The sequence below is a fragment of the Procambarus clarkii genome, chromosome 26, assembly GCF_040958095.1.
Source record: "Procambarus clarkii isolate CNS0578487 chromosome 26, FALCON_Pclarkii_2.0, whole genome shotgun sequence".
NCBI lineage: Eukaryota > Metazoa > Arthropoda > Malacostraca > Decapoda > Cambaridae > Procambarus > Procambarus clarkii.
In genome coordinates this window covers 18,635,051-18,657,470 of record NC_091175.1, presented here as the reverse complement: position 1 = coordinate 18,657,470, position 22,420 = coordinate 18,635,051, and the positions used below count along the sequence as shown (strand labels likewise).

The 22,420-nt window shown below is 45.8% G+C and overlaps 1 protein-coding gene and 1 long non-coding RNA gene across 3 annotated transcripts; one reads left to right on the top strand and one right to left on the bottom strand.

Annotated features, from left to right (window-relative positions):
• Window positions 1-1,084: 1,084 nt before the first annotated feature.
• LOC123756844 (uncharacterized) lies at window positions 1,085-7,922 on the bottom strand. Of its 2 annotated transcripts, none has more exons than XR_011229657.1 (4): window positions 7,883-7,922; window positions 3,503-4,362; window positions 3,187-3,288; window positions 1,085-2,141 (listed from the first exon to the last, which is right to left on the bottom strand). It is a non-coding gene; the product is annotated as an uncharacterized lncRNA (long non-coding RNA). The 2 variants fall into 2 exon arrangements; XR_011229656.1 differs by having other exon boundaries at window positions 4,184-4,362.
• A 7,238-nt stretch (window positions 7,923-15,160) lies between these two features.
• On the top strand, window positions 15,161-17,542 carry LOC138368816 (uncharacterized). Its single transcript, XM_069331514.1, has 3 exons — window positions 15,161-15,211; window positions 15,338-15,526; window positions 15,698-17,542. Exons 1-3 carry the CDS (start codon window positions 15,161-15,163, stop codon window positions 17,540-17,542), a joined length of 2,085 nt encoding a protein of 694 aa, XP_069187615.1.
• Window positions 17,543-22,420: the final 4,878 nt, after the last annotated feature.

Sequence of the window (22,420 nt, the reverse complement as noted above, 5' to 3'; positions counted from 1 at the left end):
CGGGAAGAGAACACGGCACTGGCTTCGGATATTCAAAAGGAACGATGCTAATATAGGGCCACAACTAAAGCCATATCGAAGGCATCAGTTCAACCATTGTTTATAAACTTCAAGAATAATTAGCTACACGAGCAGCCTTATTCGGAACAAGATTATCAGTACAGAGATCCAACACCTGATCGTTGCATGAAGATCACAAGATTATCCGTCTGAAGACAACCACAAGGAAGACTAGTACCAGAACACAAGTATGACTTGAGGAAAAGCTAAGGGAACTAAACGTCCCTGGAAGACAATGAATTTTGAAAGTCTAAATTGACGAAACTATCATGGGTGGAACAAGGGCACAGGTGAGAACAGTGCCCAACTAATTATCAGGTTAAAGTACAAAGCCATTTCACCAGTATAGCACTTTGAAGGGGTCAGGATAAAGATTTGGGATGGGACGGGAAGGAAGGAAGGAAGGAAGGAATGGTGCCCAACCACTTGAGATTGAACGCCGACCTGCACGAGTAGTGACCGTCGCTCTACCGTCCACCCCAGGTATTTGGGCGAGTCATTTTAAGGATTGTCAGTAAACAGATAGCATGCAGTGATGTGGTGGAGGCCGACTCTACACAATTTCAACTGTATACATGATAGAGCCCAATAGGCTCAAGAATCTTCACACCAGTCAACTGAGAGGCGGGACCAAAGAACCTAAGCTTAACTTCCACAAGCACAACTAGGCGAGTACACAATTCTGAGGGTGATCTGGGTACACATAAGAGGTCCTGTGGAACATTCACTCCCCTTACCACAACCAGGCCAGTTTAATGTAATTACGATATCTCTCCAAACCTGTGCAACCTCTTAGATTTAAAACCAGCCCTTGTCTCAAGTATGTAAACTAAGTTTATAAATCTATGTCAACACTACAATAGGGAAGTCTTGCCAAGAGTTCTTACCATCCATAGTAAATGTAAAGCTTCAGTGGCATGTCTAAAGAAAAAAGATATGTGAAGTATGGAAAGAAGAGTGGCCAGTCAGTCTTGTTTGGAGCTAGATTTTGGAGGTCTATGAACACCACCAAACTACAGGCGATCATCCAGGTTGTGGGTTCTGGATAGCAGCAGCATCTAATGGTTAAGACAGTCGTTAATGCAGTGCATAGTTTAATGATTTTTTTGCCCCGAGGGGCGAGTTTATTGGGCAGCGCCACTCATCCTGTGAGTGGACATACCGCCATAGCAGCATGTACAACACTCCAATAGGTAGAAAACCCGCTGGGTTCATTCTGTCACTTTCACCCAGACACAGCTGGGACTTGCTTAACCGTCAAGTAAAGAGACTAACAAGAATATTAACATTGTCAACCCTTAAAACCTTACGTTATCTTGCGGATGCAAGATGGGGGGGAATCTCTTGACAGTATTTGGCAAACGGCGTTTTCAATTTACAATGTGGGGTTTAATATTTACACTTATAAAAAACTAAGTTGGTCACACACTGGTAGTGGTCAAGGCTGTGTCCATCACTCACCACAGTAACTTCTGCTCCACTGTTTCCAATACGAATCTTCATGGATATTTTTATCAGACAGCTTCTTGATATTACGACTCCTCCGCGGTCACCTCTTCGTCCGTATTTAAATTGCCAAATGCAACCATATTTTACCAGCGTACATGATTTATAGTTCTGTCCTCATTTTCTCTCCCTTGTCACTGTGATATTGCCTGATAATACCTCTTATTTATAGAAGAGTTTGTTATGAAGAAATTCTATATGGTCTCTTGCAGCGGCTTCGGCAGCCTGCACATCTGCTCGTTCATTTCTACGGAAATGAACGCGTTGCTTGCGAATCACTGCGCCATTAGCGTTTCGTTCAAGGAATCTTACCATAATAATGGCAGTTAGCGCTGCTCACTTAAGAGGCATAGTTCTTAAAACGGGCTTTCTTCAATTTTAGCGTTGAAAGGCATTGTTCTTAATTAGCGTATGCTAAACCAGCCCCGCCGTGGACAGGATTAGATGACCCATTAGTGTGTATTTGATCCAATTAATTTTCGGCTTGTTAATTTATAGTGCATCGTTTTATTCCATCGTAGATGTTAAGTACAGAGAATGTCCTGGTTGCCTTGTGTGGCTGTAGTTGGCCGGACCTGAGGACAAAAGGGAGATAACATTAGGAATGTCAGGTTTAAAATGGTTAACATTGTACTTTTGTAACGTTACGTAAAGGCAGTTCATCAAGCCTTCGTTAGACACTAGCAACTGTCACTACCGCCCTCAGGGGACAGGGGGTACAACTAGTCACACTTTGGGGGTCCGCGACCACCCATATGATGGTTATTGGTCCACTTCCGCAATGTAAGTAGTAACGGACAAGTATGGACTGGGGACGCAGATTTACAAAACCTTAAGGTCATTAACAATGTTGGAATATTTTATAGATATTATAGTAGCCAATATGAATGTGCAAATATGTAAGAACTAATGATTAATTGATAATCTGTTTCATAAATTGATAAGTGCAAGCTTTATGTAGTTTTGTAAAATGAGAGAATAGGTAGTAACAATTGGTAAATCTTAAATATATTTTAAGTTAAGATTTGTGTGCGTGCGTGTGACACCCCTGGTAAGTGCGGGGCATGTAACACTACAACACTCCCAGCCTTCAGCTGATGTCCCATCTAACCTTTATACAACTAACAGTTGCTCTGATATGTATGGGGGGGGGGGGGGGGATATGGGACTAATGACAGTAATAGTCAAACAATTCCAACGGTCGGTAATATATATATACCATTGTATAAAAAAGTGTGAACGAACAATTATGCGATTTACACGTGCTTATTATAATTTACCGAGAAGCACCAAGATTCCTCCTAAGTGCTAACTTATGACAGGATACACTAGAATTGTGGTTTAACTCATGGGTTGAAACTTTAGTAGACACTAAAGTGGAGACTAGGTAACTTTAAAGAGATCATTCATCCGCCAACAACTATCTTCACCGATTACTACAGTCTTAAGCCTTAAAATCATCCAAAGTACTAAATATGGAGCCAGAGGTAGTTACGTATACCATAGGTGAATTATGGATCTATTTTATTAAATTTAGCTGTTGCGTCAAGTCAAACCCATTCAGTAAACCAGGCTTTCTGGGTTAAAAAAGTATATCAAGGGTACAGATGACAGACTTACCAGGAGACAAGCAATGTCGTGCTACTTTATGCCGGTGTTAGACGGTCTTCAGTACCCCGGGAATCCGTTTCCTTCCTGTAGTCTGGCTGTGGTCGCTGGAGCCTGGGGGGATGGATTGGCGAGTTATAAGAATTATTATATTTCTTTTAAGACTGGTATTACCTTTCGTACCTTTATAGCCATTAAAGCCCTTATGAGTAACCCGCACTTTAAAAATCTACCAAACACTATATCACGACAATTTGAGCTGTATGGCAGTAAAACAAGCCACAAGGACCCGCCAGTGAGCATTGTAGGACACTACCCAGATAGTCACCTCCAGGTGGTCACGCCGCTCAATGTCCACATGAACTGGATCCCACCTAAAAATATTAGGTAGGTTTAAAAAAAAAAAAACTGCCATTTACTAGATCAGTCCAGCAGGACGACCATATTTAAAGTTTAATGAACATTTATTTCAATGATTTACCAACATGTTAAACACTAAGTAAACTTCTGGCGCTAAAGCTGTTTATGAAGCCTTCCTTTTTATACTAAAAAGCTGGAAGCCTCTGCCAAGACAAGCAGCGAGTTGTGATTCCCAGCAGTAGGTATTTGTACTCGCACCTTTAGAAATGGTTCTTACAAGCCCTTTTTTCATGTATCTGAAACAATTAAATGAATCTAAATTTACTAATAAGAGCTGAGAAACAATAAGCTATGATTCTATACTGCAATTTGGGCACTCCAAGCATATTACTCTTTAATCACAAAGCTAAAGCATAATCAAATTAAGCCATTTTACTTGCCTTGTTACATCAGTTATTCCACAGGATGGAGCATCTACTGTGGTTTTGAAGGCCGAGACAAGCTGGAGTTTTATGACCGAAAGGAAACCAAACGACCTAAGGGGTATCTAAAATGCAGGAAGGGGTTGGAAGAACAAGGGTGCTGCTTAAAGAGTCAATTGTTACACGTAATATGGAACATTAAAGAATCTAGTTCTGAAACCGCTTACCGTCTTTGGAGAAGTGTTGAGACTTCTCCCTGAAGGATGACTTGGTAAGAGAGGAGATGATCTCGTGCAGACAACTTTCTGCTCAGGAGACGGGAGGAACACTATGTAGCCGTGTGAGGCCATGTAGTGGTCTCCAGAGACCCATATACTAATATGTTTTAGCAGAAGCATTCTGGAACCTGAAAATTATTAATTTTAAAAACTAAAGAGGGCATTTAGACTTTACCAAGGTGCGAGACCATGGTTAGTAAGGCAAGCCAGGGTAAAAATATTTAAGAATATTACAGCCTTCGTAATAATTACAACATAGTTAAGCAGGGTTGTTTCAAAGTTTTGTTATATGTTCAGTTACTAACCAAGATAATCCATTTGTTAAGCCTTTAGGGGGGGGAAGGGGGGTTGGTCCAGCAAAAACTAGAAAACTATGCTACACCTTTGTAGCAACTGTGCCAAGAATAATCGGTAAAAAAATAGAAGCTTAACTGTACATTTAACATTAAGTGTTAACATTAGCCTCAATTAACCGAGGATACACATTCAACGTGCAGGGCCATACTGTACACTGCCCAATTACAATTTTGAACTGCGAGAGCAATCCACTGTAGGGGAGGGGAGGGGGGAAGAGAGTGTCCGGAGACTAGCATCTGAACATTACTTACGGCGCGTTTGTCAAACTTTTGACTGCCTCGTGTACACCTCCGGGGCGCTGACAATACCAACACCACTACGAACTTGTAGTTTACTATAGTATAGATGCAATGGTCAAGACTAATTTTTCCGTTGACTTAAGAACTATTTACACAACTATATTTAATTCATGTATGCTACATATAAACTGAAATGCTACTATAAGGCAATTTACATAACTAGCGTTGATACTAAAAGATTAACACCAATGGATTAACAATTTAAAAATTAACATTCAGGTTTATGGAAAATTTAACTTTCTACACTAATAGATTAACATCTCTAGCCTACTGAATTTAAGTAGTCGTTAAGAAGTTTAAAATTTAGTTGTGAATTTGAAGTTAAAAATAAACTAGCAACTCCATAGTACACTTTCAGAACTTCTGTAATTATATTTAAACCGATTTGTTAAAGTTGAAAGTTAAACGTTAAAGGCTAGCCTCTCGCAGCATACAAGCAGGGCAGATGACAAAGGTGTGGGACGCAACAAGAGGGGGGGGGAGGAGAGACGCAACAAGAGGGGGGGGGGGAGGAGAGACGCAACAAGAGGGGGGGGGGAGGAGAGACGCAACAAGAGGGGGGGGGGAGGAGAGACGCAACAAGAGGGGGGGGGGAGGAGAGACGCAACAAGAGGGGGGGGGGAGGAGAGACGCAACAAGAGGGGGGGGGGAGGAGAGACGCAACAAGAAGGGGGGGGGAGGAGAGACGCAACAAGAGGGGGGGGGGGAGGAGAGACGCAACAAGAGGGGGGGGGGGGAGGAGAGACGCAACAAGAGGGGGGGGGGAGGAGAGACGCAACAAGAAGGGGGGGGGAGGAGAGACGCAACAAGAGGGGGGGGGGAGGAGAGACGCAACAAGAAGGGGGGGGGGAGGAGAGACGCAACAAGAGGGGGGGGGAGGAGAGACGCAACAAGAGGGGGGGGGGGAGGAGAGACGCAACAAGAGGGGGGGGGGGGAGGAGAGACGCAACAAGAGGGGGGGGGGGAGGAGAGACGCAACAAGAAGGGGGGGGGAGGAGAGACGCAACAAGAGGGGGGGGGAGGAGAGACGCAACAAGAGGGGGGGGGGGGGAGGAGAGACGCAACAAGAGGGGGGGGGGGAGGAGAGACGCAACAAGAGGGGGGGGGGGAGGAGAGACGCAACAAGAGGGGGGGGGGGGAGGAGAGACGCAACAAGAGGAGGGGGGGAGGAGGAGAGACGCAACAAGAGGAGGGGGGGAGGAGGAGAGACGCAACAAGAGGGGGGGGGAGGAGGAGGAGAGACGCAACAAGAGGGGGGGGGGGAGGAGGAGGAGAGACGCAACAAGAGGGGGGGGGAGGAGGAGAGACGCAACAAGAGGGGGGGGGGAGGAGGAGAAGAGACGCAACAAGAGGGGGGGGGGAGGAGGAAAGACGCAACAAGAGGGGGGGGGGAGGAGGAGAGACGCAACAAGAGGGGGGGGGGGAGGAGGAGAGACGCAACAAGAGGGGGGGAGGAGGAGAGACGCAACAAGAGGGGGGGGGAGGAGGAGAGACGCAACAAGAGGGGGGGAGGAGGAGAGACTCAACAAGAGGGGGGGGGAGGAGAGACGCAACAAGAGGGGGGGGAGGAGGAGAGACGCAACAAGAGGGGGGGGGGAGGAGGAGAGACGCAACAAGAGGGGGGGGGAGGAGAGACTCAACAAGAGGGGGGGGGAGGAGAGACGCAACAAGAGGGGGGGGGAGGAGAGACGCAACAAGAGGGGGGGGGAGGAGAGACGCAACAAGAGGGGGGGAGGAGGAGAGACTCAACAAGAGGGGGGGGGAGGAGAGACGCAACAAGAGGGGGGGGAGGAGGAGAGACGCAACAAGAGGGGGGGGGGAGGAGGAGAGACGCAACAAGAGGGGGGGGGAGGAGGAGAGACGCAACAAGAGGGGGGGGGAGGAGAGACGCAACAAGAGGGGGGGAGGAGGAGAGACTCAACAAGAGGGGGGGGAGGAGAGACGCAACAAGAGGGGGGGGGGGAGGAGAGACTCAACAAGAGGGGGGGGGAGGAGAGACTCAACAAGAGGGGGGGGAGGAGAGACGCAACAAGAGGGGGGGGGAGGAGAGACGCAACAAGAGGGGGGGAGGAGGAGAGACTCAACAAGAGGGGGGGGGAGGAGAGACGCAACAAGAGGGGGGGGAGGAGGAGAGACGCAACAAGAGGGGGGGGGGAGGAGGAGAGACGCAACAAGAGGGGGGGGGGGAGGAGGAGAGACGCAACAAGAGGGGGGGGGAGGAGGAAAGACGCAACAAGAGGGGGGGAGGAGGAGGAGAGACGCAACAAGAGGGGGGGGAGGAGGAGAGACGCAACAAGAGGGGGGGGGAGGAGGAGGAGAGACGCAACAAGAGGGGGGGGGAGGAGGAGAGACGCAACAAGAGGGGGGGGGAGGAGGAGAGACGCAACAAGAGGGGGGGGAGGAGGAGAGACGCAACAAGAGGGGGGGGGAGGAGGAGAGACGCAACAAGAGGGGGGGGGAGGAGGAGAGACGCAACAAAAGGGGGGGGGAGGAGGAGAGACGCAACAAGAGGGGGGGGAGGAGGAGAGACGCAACAAGAGGGGGGGGGAGGAGAGACGCAACAAGAGGGGGGGGGGAGGAGAGACGCAACAAGAGGGGGGGGAGGAGAGACGCAACAAGAGGGGGGGGAGGAGACACGCAACAAGAGGGGGGGGGGGGGGAGGAGAGACGCAACAAGAGGGGGGGGGGGAGGAGAGACGCAACAAGAGGGGGGGGGGAGGAGAGACGCAACAAGAGGGGGGGGGGAGGAGAGACGCAACAAGAGGGGGGGGGAGGAGACACGCAACAAGAGGGGGGGGGGAGGAGAGACGCAACAAGAGGGGGGGGGGAGGAGAGACGCAACAAGAGGGGGGGGGGAGGAGAGACGCAACAAGAGGGGGGGGGGGAGGAGAGACGCAACAAGAGGGGGGGGGGAGGAGAGACGCAACAAGAGGGGGGGGGAGGAGAGACGCAACAAGAGGGGGGAGAAGAGGATCCTCACCATACAGCTCACCTCCAAGAGACGAAGCTGGAACTGTATACCAAAAGTGAGGTAAAACACACTGAAGTGCTTTTTGTCTCATCGTTTCTTATATACCCAGCAACCAACCCAACCCGGCCGCTGATTGGTTGACATTCACCCTAACACTCACCCCATTGGTTAACATTTTGCGAGTCTCAAGTGTCAATTAACAATGGCCAACAACCACTCCTTCACTTCCCCAAATACGAACGAGTCTCTAATGAACCAATAGTGATCCCCAGCTTGTATGTTTGAAGTTGTTAATTTCAAAATATAATTCAAAAATCAAATACAACATTCTGTTGTAAATGTTGCAACAACACAACATTTGCAATATGGAAGTGAAGTAGTAATCGTCCGTCAGTCAACAACTGTTAATGGCCGCTCCACAACTACAATATACAATATATACAATAACAGACTAACAAACCCACAACCCAAAATTCCTGATATAACACTGAATGATGTTAAATATTTGCTTTCAACTGACTTAAGATATTGCTCGTTAATGACAAATTAAGCGATTTTAACTTATTGAAGTGTGGACATTTATGCTTTCTAATAACTATTAACGTCCAGGATGACATTGTTCAGAATATTATTCTGCACAAGTGGCGTCCTCGACGATCACCACGTGTCGCCGGACGGGTCCTCGGCGCTCCTCTCGTCCTCGGAACAAAACTTCCCGTCACCTTCCTCGCTCTTCCTGTCTCCGTCTCCCCCAAGGTGCTCCTCGAGCGTCTGGAGTATAAGTCTCAAGACAAGTCTTATAGGCTGTCAGGCGGTTCCCAGCTCCTTTTTACACGCCCTCTACAGCTCCGACCTCTTCAGTTCTGCCTGTTAGAGCTGTATGTTTACCTTGAGGTTTATCAGCTTATATCTGTCTTATCGTAACCTCCACCTCAGATAGTCCATATCAGTCCTATGGATGGCAGGGGACCCCATACCCATCTTATGGACGGTTGTAGGCACCCATACCTATCCTACAGATGGTAGTGGACTCCATACCCATCCTGTGGGTAGTAATGAACCCCATACCCACCCCGTGGGCAGTAATGGACCCCATACCGACCCAGTGGGCGGTAGTGGACCCCCATACCCTTCCTGTGGGCGGTAGTGGACCAAATACCAATCCTCTTGGTTGTAGTGGACCCCATACCCATCCTGTGGGTGGTATTGGACCCCATACCCATCCTGTGGGCGGTAGTGGACCAAATACCAATCCTCTTGGTTGTAGTGGACCCCATACCCATCCTGTGGGTGGTATTGGACCCCATACCCATCCTGTGGGTGGTATTGGACCCCATACCCATTCTGTGGGTGGTATTGGACCCCATACCCATCCTGTGGGTGGTATTGGACCCCATACCCATCCTGTGGGTGGTATTGGACCCCATACCCATCCTGTGGGTGGTATTGGACCCCATACCCATCCTGTGGGTGGTATTGGACCCCATACCCATCCGTACCGTCCTCTGTGCTCAGTCCCACAAGGTCTCTGTCCTGCCCTCTATCCACAAAGCAGAATTACTGACCATTCCCAGGATACACCAACTGTATAATAAATTGATTGCTATTGGTAATTATTAATTAATATTTTTTCACATATATCACCCAATACCCATCACTTTTTTGAAGGTGTGATGAAGAGTACATGTGGGGGTACAGAATACATGTAGTGATACATGGGGGTACAGAGTACATATGCTTGTAGTATTGAACCCAATAACCATCCTATTCTCATCCCCTGGGGGGGGGCGGGGGTTCTGGACCCCCTATAACCATCCTGTGAAGTGAATTGATTCCCATACCCGCTAGTACAGACGGATTCATCCTCAACACACAATCGAGAATCCCGGGAGGGACGGGAATGATTGGGCACATTTCCTTTCAGCTAACGCACCTGTTCATTTAGCAGTGAGTAGGTACTCGGCAGTGAGTATAAGTCTACTGTGTATGAATACACTATTCTGCTGTCCACTGTGATGGGACGGGTTCTATGGGACAGGTTCTATGGGACGGGTACTATGGGACGGGTACTATGGGACCTGAGGAAGGATTGGTGGCTAATGATAGCTAAAAACTATAAATCTATCACAGGGAAACTGTAAACATTAACAGCATAGGAACTATGAGCATTATGTGACATATGTACTATGGTATACCGAGGACAGGTTGTATTCTAACCTAAACTGACCTATCCTAACCTAGCCTGACCCATCCTAACACAACCTAAGTGAACCTAATCTCACCTAGTCTATCCTAACTTAACCTGACCTCACCAATCCTCACCTAACTTACTCGAACGTAATCTGACCAAACCAAACCTAAAAATATATAAGATGGTATATTTCATATAGTGTTTACGTGGTGTAACACTTCATTGATGTAAACCACAGTCTCCTAAGCATCTCCTGGTCTCCTAAGCATCTCCTGGTCTCCTAGACATCTCCTGGTCTCCTAGACATCTCCTGGTCTCCTAGACATCTCCTGGTCTCCTAGACATCTCCTGGTCTCCTAGACATCTCCTGGTCTCCTAAGCATCTCCTCCTAGAGATCTTGCCAGAGCGGCAAGGGATCATCACCCCCCCGCAGCTTCTCAGCGGGTGTATCGTCACTAACGTCCCTCGCTAACTCCTCGTTCCGGTGTAACAGGCTATTAGGGAACTTGGCTGTAATCCCCTACCGCTGGAATGAGACAAGAGATCGACTCCACAACTTACACTCGCCTCGGATATTGTAGCTCAGAGCGTCTCTTCACAATTTTCTACCATTTCGGGCTTTGAGAGAATACTTTAAGCGTCTCTTTGTGTGCGTTTTGTACCGTAGTTCCTTAGACAGTGTTGTTTTGTACCGTAGTTCCTTAGACAGTGTTGTTTTGTACCGTAGTTTCTTAGACAGTGTTGTTTTGTACCGTAGTTTCTTAGACAGTGTTGTTTTGTACCGTAGTTTCTTAGACAGTGTTGTTTTGTACCGTAGTTCCTTAGACAGTATTGTTTTGTACCGTAGTTTCTTAGACAGTGTTGTTTTGTACCGTAGTTTCTTAGACAGTGTTGTTTTGTACCGTAGTTTCTTAGACAGTGTTGTTTTGTACCGTAGTTTCTTAGACAGTGTTGTTTTGTACCGTAGTTTCTTAGACAGTGTTGTTTTGTACCGTAGTTTCTTAGACAGTGTTGTTTTGTACCGTAGTTTCTTAGACAGTGTTGTTTTGTACCGTTGTTCCTTAGACAGTATTGTTTTGTACCGTAGTTCCTTAAGCAGTGTTGTTTTGTACCGTAGTTCCTTAGACAATGTTGTTAAAGACACCTTAAATAAATATTAATTAGATGAATATGTTGTAAATGCCAACCCAGTACACACCTCTAAATGTAAATATAATTAAAACGAGTGAAAATAATCAGTGCCTTGAACTACTGATGATTGAAAGGCGGGTCTTAGGAGCTGATGCTCGACCCTTCAAGCTCATCTAAGACGAGTGCATCTGGATGAGTACACTGGGTTGAGTGCATCTGACATCAATGAGTACCACAACGGACTCATCATCCGGACTCATCAGACCCCAGAGAAACAACACTCAAGAGCTCTGTAAGACTATTGTGAAGATGAGACATATGATGAATTGCGACCCAGGGCTTCCTGGGACGATGATTTTTCAGACAATTCATCAAGATTAGTCTGAATGAATAAATAACAACGATTAGTGGTACCTGCAAATGAGCTGGGATCCTAGGTTATTTTTTGATAATTACATAACATATACATAACATAGCTACAACGATGCAACGACGTTCATGCAACGTAAAAAAAACTTTGTTAATACGTGTGTTTGTGGGCTTGAGGGTGTAGCGAAGACCTCGGCCACGACAACAACACAATATCACAGATTCCTAAGTTTTGGGGGTTTTCCTTGCCAGGTATTTCCTCCAATTTCCACCACACATTACATTGATTTCTTGGGAATGTTTTTTCGGAAGGAGGAAGAGGCAGCAGGAGCAAATTCGCCTTTCTGCGAGATTAATACTCTCATCAAGGTGTTGTGGAGCACAAGACTCCTATTCCAGGAGTGGAGCGAACCCGTCTGTTATGGGGGAGAAAAAATAGAGATGGTATTCTTCCTGCATTCCTAATCTCTCTCTCTCTCTCTCTCTCTCTCTCTCTCTCTCTCTCTCTCTCTCTCTCTTTCTCTTTCTCTTTCTCTTTCTCTCTCTCTCTCTCTCTCTCTCTCTCTCTCTCTCTCTCTCTCTCTCTCTCTCTCTCTCTTTCTCTTTCTCTTTCTCTTTCTCTCTCTCTCTCTCTCTCTCTCTCTCTCTCTCTCTCTCTCTCTCTCTCTCTCTCTCTCTCTCTCTTTCTCTCTGCAATGATCTAGTATTCTCGGTATTGTATCGAAACCTGACCGAAACGCTATGCATGTTAGCGGCTTTACAAGAGTGTAGTAACTCTTGCAAAACAAAAATAAAACGCCTGTCAGTTTTGTTTCTACTATTGTGATAATGAGAAATGTTTTTTCTGCCACAATTTCCAGTATCTCTACCAATATATTTTTCATTCTTTCTTCCGACAGGTATTTTTAATTAAAACCTTTACTTTTCCATTGAACTGCTTCGATGCCTGAGGGATATTATTTCCTATTGTTCGATCTTCAATTGTATTAAGGGGAAGTGGTGTTTCTTGGTCTAAATCACTCCTGCCTGTTCCTTTGGATAAGTGTTTTGATACGCTGGATTGACTCACAAATTAGTTTATATCGAATTCTATTGTAAGACTTGTCTGTTTTTTTTTTGTCATGTTACCTGATTTCCGAGAACTATTTTCTTTCTTTTCTTCTCCAAGTTGATTCTCACCTTTCCTATCCTCCTTTGACGTGTCTTCGCTAATATAAAAAAAATCATGATAAAGACCGTCAATGGGAGAATAAGAAATGATCAAAATGAAATAAAATTTACTAGCTGAGAATTATCTAAAAGATATGAGATGGCGAGATAGATAAGAAAATTGCAGATATTACACGACCAAACTAACCATCAAAATATAGCAATATTACTCAATCAAAATAGCCCCATATAATCACCTGTCAATAAGTTTTACATATATATATATATATATATATATATATATATATATATATATATATATATATATATATATATATATATATATATATATATATATATATATATATATATGAATTCATGAAAAATTCATCAATTCATGAAACTTGCACTTTATATGTAAAGTTCCTGGATCTACAAATGTCACCACCTATTTTTTGTCATAAGTCCATTTACTTTATAAATATTTCCATCAATTTATATATATATATATATATATATATATATATATATATATATATATATATATATATATATATATAATATATATATATATATATATATATATATGTCGTACCTAGTAGCCAGAACGCACTTCTCAGCCTACTATGCAAGGCCCGATTTGCCTAATAGGCCAAGTTTTCCTGAATTAATATATTTTCTCTAATTTTTTTCTGATGAAATGATAAAGCTACCCATTTCATTATGTATGAGGTCAATTTTTTTTTATTGGAGTTAAAATTAACGTAGATATATGACCGAACCTAACCAACCCTACCTAACCTAACCTAACCTGTCTCTATAGGTTAGGTTCGGTTAGGTAACCGAAAAAGTTAGGTTAGGTTAGGTTAGGTAGGTTAGGTAGTCGAAAAACAATTATTTCATGAAAACTTGGCTTATTAGGCAAATCGGGCCTTGCATAGTAGGCTGAGAAGTGCGTTCTCGCTATTAGGTACGACATATATATATATATATATATATATATATATATATATATATATATATATATATATATATATATATATATATATATATATATATATATATATATATATATATATATATATATATATATATATATATATATATATATATATATATATATATATTTTGGGGTGTGTAGGGGGGGGTATATGTGCATGTTGATAAATAAACTACTATTATATTTCTTCGTCAGTCTGTTGAGTTTTCTTGTCTTTTCAGTCGTGGTGGGTGAGAACGCTACCGAAGGAGCTGGAGGAGGAGCAGGAGGAATTGAAGGCCCTGGCGGTTCCGGCGGCAGCAGCAGCGGAGGAGGAGGAGGAGGAGGAGGAGGAGGAGGAGGGGAAAGAGGAGGCAGTGGGGGAGAAAGAGGAGGAGGTGGCCTAGAAAGAGGAGAGAGGGGAAAAGAAAGAGGGGAAAAGGGTGATGTTGGTGGTGGAGAGAGAGTAAGCGGTGGAGGAGACAAGGCAGAAAGGGGAAGCGGTGGAGGAGAAAGAGGGGAAAGGAGAGGAGGTGGAGGAGAAAGAGGGGAAAGAAGAGGTGGTGGAGGAGAAAAGGCAGACAGGGGAAGCAGTGGAGGAGAAAGAGGAGAAACGGGAGGCGGTGGAGGAGAAAGAGGTGGAGGAGGAGGTGAAAGAGGAGGAGGAGGAGGTGAAAGAGGTGGAGGAGGAGGTGAAAGAGGAGGAGGAGGAGGGGAAAAAGGAGTAGGAGGAGGTGAAAGAGGTGGAGGAGGAGGGGAAAGAGGAGGAGGAGGAGGGGAAAGAGGAGGAGGAGGAGAAAGAGGAGGAGGAGGAGGAGAAAGAGGAGGAGGAGGGGAAAGAGGAGGAGGAGGAGAAAGAGGAGGAGGAGGGGAAAGAGGAGGAGGAGGAGGGGAAAGAGGAGGAGGAGGAGGAGGAGGAGAAAGAGGAGGAGGAGGAGGGGAAAGAGGAGGAGGAGGAGGAGAAAGAGGAGGAGGAGGAGAAAGAGGAGGAGGAGGAGGAGAAAGAGGAGGAGGAGGAGAAAGAGGAGGAGGAGGAGGAGGAGGAGGAGGAGGAGGAGAAAGAGGAGGGGGTGGAGGAGGAGAGAGAGGAGGCAGCAGAGTGCCCAACTACAAGTCCCGAGTTAAGGGCGCCAGCCAAGTACAGTTCAGCCTCAACCTCATCCGAGCAGCCCAGAGAGAGCTCCAGTTCCTCTACTTCGTCAACCGCCACCCGGCGCTCTACCAGGGCGCTCTCGTCAAGAAGGCCATCCAAAGGTGAGCTCCCGCCTCTTCAACCTCTTGTACCGCTATATGCGGGTCGGCGTTCGATTCCCCGACGATCCAAGTGGTTGGGGGGGGGCCACTATTCCTTCCCCCCTTGTATCCCAAGGACGATGGAATCGAAGCCTGAATTCATCAGGCTCACGCACAACCAACTGAACCAGGACGGGACTATCTCACCCAGAAGTGCTCCTTTATCTTGGACCTTTATAGCCCATCATGGCCCAGTCGGTGGTGCGTGTGCCCGAGGACCCTCATTGTTTAGCTTCAGTGTGTTCTCATAACTCATTTCTCATTCCTGTGATTTAATTTTGGTTCCAAAGTCTTTATGGCTAATTTAACTGCAAACTGAGTCGAACTTTATTATGCTTCAAACCTCATAATTATTTATTACAGCGTGAAGCTGTGTACAAACATGCATTACAGTGCGAAGCTGTGTACAAACATGCATTACAGCGTGAAGCTGTGTACAAACATGCATTACAGTGTGAAGCTGTGTACAAACATACATTACAGTGTGAAGCTGTGTACAAACATGCATTACAGCGCGAAGCTGTGTACAAACATGCATTACAGCGTGAAGCTGTGTAAAAACATGCATTACAGTGTGAAGCTGTGTACAAACATGCATTACAGTGCGAAGCTGTGTACAAACATACATTACAGCGCGAAGCTGTGTACAAACATACATTACAGTGTGAAGCTGTGTACAAACATGCATTACAGTGTGAAGCTGTGTAAAAACATGCATTACAGTGCGAAGCTGTGTACAAACATGCATTACAGCGTGAAGCTGTGTACAAACATGCATTACAGTGTGAAGCTGTGTACAAACATGCATTACAGTGTGAAGCTGTGTACAAACATGCATTACAGTGTGAAGCTGTGTACAAACATGCATTACAGTGTGAAGCTGTGTACAAACATGCATTACAGTGTGAAGCTGTGTACAAACATGCATTACAGTGTGAAGCTGTGTACAAACATACATTACAGTGTGAAGCTGTGTACAAACATACATTACAGTGTGAAGCTGTGTACAAACATACATTACAGTGTGAAGCTGTGTACAAACATACATTACAGTGTGAAGCTGTGTACAAACATACATTACAGTGTGAAGCTGTGTACAAACATACATTACAGTGTGAAGCTGTGTACAAACATACATTACAGTGTGAAGCTGTGTACAAACATACATTACAGTGTGAAGCTGTGTACAAACATACATTACAGTGTGAAGCTGTGTACAAACATACATTACAGTGTGAAGCTGTGTACAAACATACATTACAGTGTGAAGCTGTGTACAAACATACATTACAGTGTGAAGCTGTGTACAAACATACATTACAGTGTGAAGCTGTGTACAAACATACATTACAGTGTGAAGCTGTGTACAAACATACATTACAGTGTGAAGCTGTGTACAAACATACATTACAGTGTGAAGCTGTGTACAAACATACATTACAGTGTGAAGCTGTGTACAAACATACATTACAGTGTGAAGCTGTGTACAAACATACATTACAGTGTGAAGCTGTGTACAAACATACATTACAGTGTGAAGCTGTGTACAAACATACATTACAGTGTGAAGCTGTGTACAAACATACATTACAGTGTGAAGCTGTGTACAAACATACATTACAGTGTGAAGCTGTGTACAAACATACATTACAGTGTGAAGCTGTGTACAAACATACATTACAGTGTGAAGCTGTGTACAAACATACATTACAGTGTGAAGCTGTGTACAAACATACATTACAGTGTGAAGCTGTGTACAAACATACATTACAGTGTGAAGCTGTGTACAAACATACATTACAGTGTGAAGCTGTGTACAAACATACATTACAGTGTGAAGCTGTGTACAAACATACATTACAGTGTGAAGCTGTGTACAAACATACATTACAGTGTGAAGCTGTGTACAAACATACATTACAGTGTGAAGCTGTGTACAAACATACATTACAGTGTGAAGCTGTGTACAAACATACATTACAGTGTGAAGCTGTGTACAAACATACATTACAGTGTGAAGCTGTGTACAAACATACATTACAGTGTGAAGCTGTGTACAAACATACATTACAGTGTGAAGCTGTGTACAAACATACATTACAGTGTGAAGCTGTGTACAAACATACATTACAGTGTGAAGCTGTGTACAAACATACATTACAGTGTGAAGCTGTGTACAAACATGCATTACAGTGTGAAGCTGTGTACAAACATACATTACAGTGTGAAGCTGTGTACAAACATACATTACAGTGTGAAGCTGTGTACAAACATACATTACAGTGTGAAGCTGTGTACAAACATACATTACAGTGTGAAGCTGTGTACAAACATACATTACAGTGTGAAGCTGTGTACAAACATACATTACAGTGTGAAGCTGTGTACAAACATACATTACAGTGTGAAGCTGTGTACAAACATACATTACAGTGTGAAGCTGTGTACAAACATACATTACAGTGTGAAGCTGTGTACAAACATACATTACAGTGTGAAGCTGTGTACAAACATACATTACACTGCAATGTTGTAAATTATGTTGTATTTGTCTTCAGTATCGGATAATTTCCCTGAAGAATCGTTAACAATGCATCTTTTCTGCATAATATAAACACGAGACAAAGCTTCTTGTCTTAAGTTACAGACGTGTAATAATAATAATAATAATAATAATAATAATAATAATAATAATAATAATAATAATAATAATAATAATAATAATAATAATAATAATAATAATAATACAGAGCATAATCACACTTACGTGACCGCAACAGGAAGAAAGTCCGTAGGAGCTGTTATGTGGGATCGAACCTATGCGCTTTGTCGTTCCACACATCAGAGGTAGAACATGTATAAATGATAGAGCCAGAGTGTATGGGATGGGGAGGAAGTGTGTGAAAATTCTGTTCCGGCTTCAGTAGAAGCCTCAGGAAACCCTCGTATGTTCAGTAGAACTCTAGGTTGTATTCCAATTGACCATGTCGTGGCCTGATTGTCTGAGGCGTGTGCCTGGGACTACCTACCGCATTGGTTCGAATCCTCATCATGGTTCTTACCGATTTTCTCAATAATAATATTAATAATAATATCAGCAGTAACTACCGCGCTGGATGTCCTCTCAGCGCACAGGCCTGGGCAGTAGTTGTGGAGAACCGGGTGTTGCTCATGTAGCAGGTCCACCCTCTCCACGCCACCGATGTGGTCCAAGGGAAGGGCGGGCGCTGATGCGCTTGGCACCAGTGTCGTCGCAGGAATTGCCAGAATGTAGCTGTAAACAGCTGCAAACCGCCTTAGGGACTCCGACTCCGGATTTTTTCCTCAGGGTTGACTCCCGAAAACTTTCTCATGAGTGGGTTTATCCGCAAGGCAGCGGAGGTTTGAATTTGGGGTTTTCCTTCACCTAGATGAGCTGCCATCCCAGGCTGACGAGTCCCATCTGCCTGAAGCAACTGTTTTAACGCACCTTCGCTCCTTCTGTTAGTAGAAGCAGTTCCGCCGGGCCGAAAAGCTAGGCCACATGCACAGGCCAGGACCTAAACTTGGTTGTCAGAAGCTGTTTAAGGCGCACGCCATCAGGGGCACTTTACAGGCTGTGGGAGCTTATCCGCCCCCCCTCCCCCCCCCACTCCAGCGCCCAGCAATGACATCCTTAGAAAAATAATCATAATTCTACCACTCAATTGGCGTAGAGTGAGGCGCCAGAGGTTGCTTCCGTCGGTGGGAGAAATCATCGGATTTCATCAGACAGCTACCGCCCGCCTCAAACTGGGCAGCCCCAAGCCAGTTAGGCGCTGTCCCACCCATTGGGTGCTTGGGGCTTAGGCCACCATCCAATAAGCGGATCGTCAACCATGCACCAGGCAAAAGAAAACAAACACAGAGCCACCCTTGAGAACTGGGCACATGGAATGTAAGGACCATGACACCGGGTCTCTCGGAAGATCTACTGGAAGTGAACGACGCCCGCAAGACAGCTGTGATCAACAATGAACTACGCAGGCCCCAGATGGACATAGTCGCCCTGCAGGAGACACGTCTGCCCGCGACAGGCAGCATAAGGAAGAAGGACTTTACCTTCTTCTGGCAGGGCACACCACTAGAAGAGGTAAGGGAGCATGGCATTGGCTTTGCCATCAGGAACAGGTTGTTAGGGTCCATAGTACCGCCCACGGAAGAGTCTGCAAGGATCATCAAACTTCAGCTTCATACAGCAGCAGGAATGGTCAGCCTCATCAACGCCTATGCACCAACACTGACCTCCTCTACCGAAGCGAAGGACGAGTTCTGTGACCTCGGCCTAACTCTCAGAGACATACCTCAACAAGAGCCAGTCTTTCTCCTGGGAGACTTTAATGCAAGAGTTGGTTCTGACCACAGCTCTTGGCCTTCCTGCCTGGGCCAGTTTGGATTTGGGAAGATGAATGAAAATGGGAAGCGCCTCCTGGAGTTCTTCTGTCGTCATAATCTCTTCGTCGCCAATTCTTTCTTCGACACCAAGCCCCAGCACAAGGGATCCTGGTGACATCCCAGGTCTAAGAATTGGCACCAACTCGACCTGGTGCCTACGAGGCGTAGCAATCTGAGAAACGTCAAACTGACCCGCAGCTCTCAGAGCGCAGATTGTGACACCAACCACTCTCTCGTCTTTTGCAGAGAAAAGTTCCAGCCCCGAAAAATCCACAGTGCAGAGAAGGAGGGAAGACCACGCATTAACTTAAACAGGACTCGTGATCTTCACAAGGTGGAGGAATTCACTGCTGCGCTGGTAAATACCCTTCCTGTACCACTCTGCGATAGAGAAAGTGAGAGGTGGTCACACCTCAGGGTCACTATCTTCAACACTGCCATGTCCACCTTCGGTAAGAGGCAGAACAAGTCAGCTGACTGGTTCGAGGCCAGTGCAGGGGAACTGTTACCCCTCGTAGAGGAAAAGAGACGAGCTCTCTCAGCCTACAAGAACCTGCCCTTAGAAAGGAACCTACAGGCCTTCCATACTGCCCGCAGTAGAGTTCAACAAACTGCGAGGCGTTGTGCTAACAATTACTGGCTTCGACTCTGTTCCAGCATCCAGACTGCGGCCACTGTCGGCAACATAAGAGGCATGTACGAAGGGATCAAACAGGCAACAGACCCTACACAAAACAGGACGGCTCCTCTGAAGTCAGCCACTGGAGAGATCATTAAAGACCGTGATCAACAGATGAATCGCTGGGTGGAACATTACTCCGAACTCTACTCCAGAGAGAGCTCAACAGGTGTATTGGGAAGGCCGCAACAACACTGGCCAGGCTAACAGAGCTCGTTTGGGAAAACGTCAAACTGACAGTACACACCAAGGCACAAGTCTACTTGGCATGTGAAGCGAGAACATTTCTATGCGGCCGGAATCCTGGACCCTGCGATCTCGCCAGGAGAGACGGCTCAATACCTTCCACATGCGGAACCTGAGACGCATCCTAGACATCACGTGGAGAGACCACGTCACCAACAACACAGTACTCGAGAGAACAGGAGTCTCTTCAATGTTCACTCTCCTGAAGCAGAGACGCATGCGGTGGCTGAGACGTCACATGATGGAAGATAGCCGCATACCGAAGGACCTCTTATACGGAGAACGCATCAGGAAAGAGGCCCACCGGGTTGCTCTGTAGGTAGGCACACACACCCACACACACATAGAGGATGTGTGAATCCTCTGAATTCACACATCCAATTCACTCAGACATCCTCTGAAACAGAGGATGATAGTAGGAGGCTACAAAATGACCTAGACAAACTGAGTGAATGGTCCAACAAATGGCTGTTGAAGTTCAACCCGAGTAAATGCAACGTAATGAAACTAGGCAGTGGAAACAGGAGGCCAGACACAGGATACAGAATAAGAGATGAAGTACTTAATGAAACGGACAGAGAGAAAGATCTAGGAGTTGATATCACACCAAACCTGTCTCCTGAAGCCCACGTAAAGAGAATAACGTCTGCGGCATATGCGAGGCTGGCTAACATCAGAACAGCGTTCAGGAACCTGTGTAAGGAATCATTCAGAATCTTGTACACCACATATGTAAGACCAATCCTGGAGTATGCGGCCCCAGCATGGAGCCCGTACCTTGTCAAGCACAAGACGAAGCTGGAGAAAGTCCAAAGGTATGCCACTAGACTAGTCCCAGAACTAAGAGGCATGAGTTACGAGGAAAGGCTGCGGGAAATGCACCTTATGACACTGGAAGACAGAAGAGTAAGGGGAGACATGATCACAACTTACAAATCCTCAGGGGAATCGACCGGGTTAACAAGGATAAACTATTCAACACTGGTGGTACGCGAACAAGGGGACACAGGTGGAAACTTAGTACCCACATGAGCCACAGGGACGTTACAAGGAACTTTTTCAGTGTCAGAGTAGTTAACGGATGGAATGCATTAGGCAGTGATGTGGTGGAGGCTGACTCCATACACAGTTTCAAATGTAGATATGATAGAGCCCAGTTGGCTCAGGAATCTGTACACCAGTTGATTGACAGTTGAGAGGCGGGACCAAAGAGCCAAAGCTCAACCCCCCGCAAGCACAAATAGGTGAGTACACACACACACACACACACACACACACACACACACACACACACACACACACACACACAAGGGGGGGGTCTGGTAGCTGAGCGGACAGCGCGCAAGCCTCGTAATTCTGTGGCCTAGTTCGATTCCCGGACCAGGTAGAAACAAAAGGGCAAAGTTTCTTTCACCCTGATGCTCCTGTTACCTAGCAGTAAATTGGTACCCGGGAGTTAGACAGCTGCTACAGAGCTGCTTCCTGTGTGTGTGTGTGTGTGTGTGTGTGTGTGTGTGTGTGTGTGTGTGTGTGTGTGTGTGTGTGTGTGTGTGTGTGTGTGTGTGTGTGTGTGTGAAAAAATTTAGTAGTTAGTTACAGTTGATTGATTGACAGTTGAGAGGCGGGCCAAAAGAGCAGAGCTCAACCCCCGCAAGAACAATTAGGTGAATACAACTAGGTGAATACACACACACACACTCACACACACACACACACACACACAGACTCCCTCGAAGGGGCTGGGTAGCCTGGTGGATAACACGCAGGACTCGTAATTCTGTAGCCCGGATTCGATTCACGCACCAGGCAGAAACAAATGGGCAAAGTTTCTTTCACCCTGAACGCCCCTGTTACCTAGCAGTAAATAGGTACCTGGGAGTTAGTCAGCTGTCACGGGCTGCTTCTTGGTGTGTGTGTGTGTGGTGTGGGAAAAAAAGTAGTTAGTAAACAGTTCATTGACAGTTGAGAGGCGGGCCGAATGAGCAAAGCTCAACCCCCGCAAACACAGCTAGGTGAATAAACACACACACACACACACACACACACACACACACACACACACACACACACACACACACACACACACACACACACACACACACAACACA

Bases quoted from the DNA above. Each gene is read 5' to 3' on its own strand.
- LOC138368816 (XM_069331514.1), top strand. From the start codon at position 15,161: ATGGCCCAGTCGGTGGTGCGTGTGCCCGAGGACCCTCATTGTTTAGCT. The intron at 15,212-15,337 runs GTGTGTTCTCAT...TATTTATTACAG, and splicing joins ACCCTCATTGTTTAGCTTCA to CGTGAAGCTGTGTACAAACA. The intron at 15,527-15,697 runs GTGTAAAAACAT...CATGCATTACAG, and splicing joins ATGCATTACAGCGTGAAGCT to TGCGAAGCTGTGTACAAACA.